At 38.4% G+C, this 4,608-nt stretch overlaps 1 protein-coding gene across 1 annotated transcript in view; it reads left to right on the top strand.

Moving 5' to 3' along the window:
• LOC111472059 (protein FAM186A-like) overlaps positions 1-1,421 on the top strand; it is a 15,258-nt gene extending 13,837 nt beyond the window's left edge. Inside the window, exons 2-3 of the mRNA XM_023117761.1 lie at positions 2-437; positions 747-1,421. Coding sequence (XP_022973529.1) covers positions 2-437; positions 747-1,321 — 1,011 coding nt within the window. The 3' untranslated portion in view covers positions 1,322-1,421. The remainder of the gene's footprint in view (position 1; positions 438-746) is intronic.
• The last annotated feature ends 3,187 nt before the right edge of the window (positions 1,422-4,608 follow it).

Below are 4,608 nucleotides of genomic sequence, written 5' to 3'. Positions count from 1 at the left end.
GGAGGCTGCATCGGATGGAAGCAGCGTTGCTCTAACCCCGTCGGAGGCAGCATCGGAAGGAAGCAGCGTTGCTCTAACCCCGCCGGAGGCAGCATCAGAAGGAAACAGCGTTGCTCTAACCCCGCCGGAGGCAGCATCAGATGGAAGCAGCGTTGCTCTAACCCCGCCGGAGGCAGCATCGGATGGAAGCAGCGTTGCTCTAACCCCGCTGGAGGCAGCATCGGATGGAAGCAGCGTTGCTCTAACCCCGCCGGAGGCAGCATCGGATGGAAGCAGCGTTGCTCTAACCCCGCCGGAGGCAGCATCGGATGGAAGCAGCGTTGCTCTAACCCCGCCGGAGGCAGCATCAGATGGAAGCAGCGTTGCTCTAACCCCGCCGGAGGCAGCATCTGCAGCATCTGATGGAAGCAGCATTGCTCAAACCCCGGAGGCTGCATCTGATGGAAGCAGCATTGCTCAAACCCCGGAGGCTTCATTGGATGAAAACAGCGTTGCTCAAACCCCGGAGGCTTCATTGGATGGAAGCGGCGTTGCTCAGACCCCGGAGGCTTCATTGGATGGAAGCGGCGTTGCTCAGACCCCGGAGGCTTCATTGGATGGAAGCGGCGTTGCTCAGACCCCGGAGGCTTCATTGGATGGAAGCGGCGTTGCTCAGACCCCGACCATTGCACCAATTGGAAGCGTTGCATCGGATGGAAGCAGCATTGCTCGAACCCCGACCATTGCACCAATTATAAGCGTTGCATCGGATGGAAGCAGCATTGCTCTAACCCCGACCATTGCACCAATTGGAAGCGTTGCAGCGGATGGAAGCAGCATTGCTCTAACCCCGGAGGCTGCATCGGATGGAAGCAGCATTGCTCAAACCCCGACCATTGCACCAATTGGAAGCGTTGCATCGGATGGAAGCAGCATTGCTCTAACCCCGACCATTGCACCAATTGGAAGCGTTGCATCGGATGGAAGCAGCATTGCTCTAACCCCGACCATAGCACCAATTGGAAGCGTTGCATCGGATGGAAGCAGCATTGCTCTAACCCCGGAGGCTGCATCGGATGGAAGCAGCGTTGCTCAAACCCCGACCATTGCACCAATTGGAAGCAGTATTGCTCTAACCCCGGAGGCTGCATCGGTTGGAAGCAGCGTTGCTCAAACCCCGACCATTGCACCAATTGGAAGCGTTGCATCAGATGGAAGTAGTATTGCTCTAACCCCAGAGGCTGCATCGGATGGAAGCAGCGTTGCTCAAACTCCGACCATTGCACCAATTGGAAGCGTTGCTCAAACCCCGAACATTGCACCAAGTAGCACACAAGCTTGAGAGTAATTGTTAAGCATGGATGTTTCTTTGGCTATTTACAAAGAAAAACTTAAGCCAAACAACTATTTTGTAGGCAAATTCATTATTTCTATATTGTTTTTTTAAATGAAATGATTTTCCTACATTTTTTTCTCTAATTATTTATTTTAATTAAAGATATTTTTAAAATTTAATGAAACATATTTTATAGTACGACTTCACAAACTACTAAGTGATACCATAACCAATGAATTTATCAATAAATTGATACAAAATATCGGTAGACAAGTAAATAATAATAGGTCATTATAGTGAAATCGGTAGACACGCTCCTTAGGAAGCTGTACTAGAGCATCTCGATTTGAATTCGAGTAGCAGCATGCTATATTATATTATAAACAAGTTCTATAATATAATTAATTCACGTCTCTTACATAAAATTAAAAGAACTTTTCATTTTTAAGCCATTCTATTTTATGAACCATTTTGGTGCAATATTTTATAAAAATTATTATCAATATAATGTATTAAATTATTATAATCTTATAATAATAGGATTTTGTGGTTCAAAGTTGAATCAAGACAGAAAAATGGAAATTTCAACTCCACAAAAATAAGCTAGGGTCTTAACTTTGTAAGATTTCAATTTTTTTCTTCGACAATTTTATACACTTTGCTCTGCAATCCACAACGGTCGACCTAGTTCATACTCCTTTATAGCCACCGACAATTGATACATTTATAATTGCTTTAAGTTGAAGTGCGACTTTGCTCTGCAATCAACAACGGTCGACCTAGTTCATACTCCTTTATAGCCACCGACAATTGATACATTTATAACTGTTTTAAGTTGAAGTGTTCCTCCGCCACCGAGCCATGGCGGCGATGGTCAAACAAACTAAGATTTTAGTTGTCGTATTTAAGACATCCAATAGGGTTTGAACAGAAAGACACCCTCTAAGATGTTGGAATGACTCTTAATTTGTGATTCATGATATAATGATTCAAAACTAAGCATAGTTCAAACACAGGATTTTGTATCGAAATATGGGATGTTTGTAATTTCGTAAGGTTTCAATTTTGTTCTCTGACAATTTTGTACAAGTGCAATTAAGCTCTGCCGTCTACCGTTATCCACCCAGTTTTCTCCTTATTTACCGCCACCGACAACTGATACATTTGTAACTTCTTTAAGCCGTAGTGTTCCTCGGCCGCCATTGAGTCATGGCAACAGTGGCCAAACAAACTAAAATTTCAGTAGGCGTATTTAAGAATTTAAAGATAATACATGAATTTATGTATAAAAGAGATGTCAAATTCTTTTAGTTTAACAATATGTTTGGCGATGGATTAAAACAACATTTTAATCGATTTTTAGCAGACAATACATGCTTTATACTCTATGAGCCACGTTGATTTCAATGTTTTCTATTTGCTTCTTATTTTTTAATTGTCATTATCATAAATCAACCTAATATTGATAATGAATATTCTCAATTAGCTATGGGTATATATTGAAACTTGCAAAATATTTGTAATAAACTTTAACTAGAAAAAAAATATCACATCCAACATTTTTTTTTTTTTTGACTGTAGTCATAATGATCTAATTGTTAGATGAAAGAGTCCCAAATTCGTTAATGTAGGAAATGGTGTCCCAAATTGGTTAATTTAGGGAATGGTAATGGGTTTATAATCTAAGAATACACTCTCCATTGAGAGCTTATGCTCAAAGTGGACAATATCATACCATTGTGGAGAGTCGTGTTCGTCAAACACTAATCACAATAATAAATTAATTATTTTCACATCTAAAAGTATTCAATTTTATATTGCAGATTCAACGAGAAAGATGTCTCTTGATAATTTGCCAGTACCGTAATTATATTTTACACCTTCCTTCTCTTATCTTTATTTTGTTGTAATTATTTATATTTTATTTTTTTATATTATTTTATTTATTTATTAGAATTTAAATACCAAAAAACATCTTAGTGTTAACGTTTTAAATGGGTTGTATGAAAATAATATTATAACAAAGGTCTATAAATATTTGTATGAAAATAATATTATAAAAAACATATATAAACATTCCAAAACTTTACTGCTGCAAAGGTGCATTAGTTCGCATGAAATCTAACACATGGATCATTGTAAATTAGATAAATAATTCTTCATAAATTCAAACATGAATATGATGACATGGGCTCACCTAGGTTGACTTGAATTTTACTTTAAAGAATCAGGTAAGTAAATTAGTGACAACCGCTTAAGCGGATTAGGTAAGTAACCTTGTGGCCCCAACATTCACCATAATATTTTTTATGTTATGCTTGTGTGCTTTATGCATTGAAATATGACATTTTGTTATGTATACAATGTCATGTCAATTACATCATGTTATGAATAAAATGAAATGCTAAGAAAGAATGGAATTGAAAAATAATGTAATGGACTATGTGATGTTTACTAGGTATACATAGTGCATGTACGGAATATATCATGGACGAAATGAGAAAAGGAATAACGTTAATACTATGTTTTAAATGTAAGTCATGGGCATCTCATGCATGTATGTGTGTCATGTGCATCGGGATACTTCCCCGTTATGTTATGTTAATACGGGTGTGTACCTTCGATATACATGTTTCACATGATATCATGGGGGTCTTTCCTTTTCTGTGGCATTTGGCGACGTGTAACCCATTAAGCCTGAACATGTTAGGCCGAGGGGTACGTATATGAGCCCACCTTGCTCGAAACTGAAAATAGTCTAAGCACATGTGACGGTTTTAAGATAGATCTCAATCATGTTATGTGTGTGATTGCATTGCTAAACCGAACCGTCGGATGATTTACTAAGTATTTAGTAAAATACTCAAGCCACGTGCTACCCTTATACTTTCCACGTAAAGGTAAAGCTCCACGCTCGGATGATGGTTAATGCTAGAAATATCATGGAAGTCAGAATAGGGCATGATATAGCAATAGAACCCATTGAATTTTATTTAGTAGTTGGTAAGTGTTTTAAATGATTTTTTTTTTATATTAAAAAATATGTTATGTTTAATTTATTGTGTTAAATTCAATATATAAGCCAACGATTTTATTTTAAAATTATTTATTATGAACTTTAACCTATGAGATTAAAGCCGGTCTGTGTAACGCCACTATTTTGGCTAAGAAAATAGGGCGTTTCACATACTATTCTTCAAACAACATCTTCAATGCAAGTCACACGAAGCACACGTCTAGCAACGTTCACCTTCATTGTGACACATGCATATGCCGCAGGTTAGCTCAGTTAG

The sequence above is a fragment of the Cucurbita maxima genome, unplaced genomic scaffold, assembly GCF_002738345.1.
Source record: "Cucurbita maxima cultivar Rimu unplaced genomic scaffold, Cmax_1.0 Cma_Scf00063, whole genome shotgun sequence".
In the NCBI taxonomy this organism is placed as follows: Eukaryota; Viridiplantae; Streptophyta; class Magnoliopsida; order Cucurbitales; family Cucurbitaceae; genus Cucurbita; species Cucurbita maxima.
This window is presented reverse-complemented; position numbering and strand designations above follow the sequence as displayed.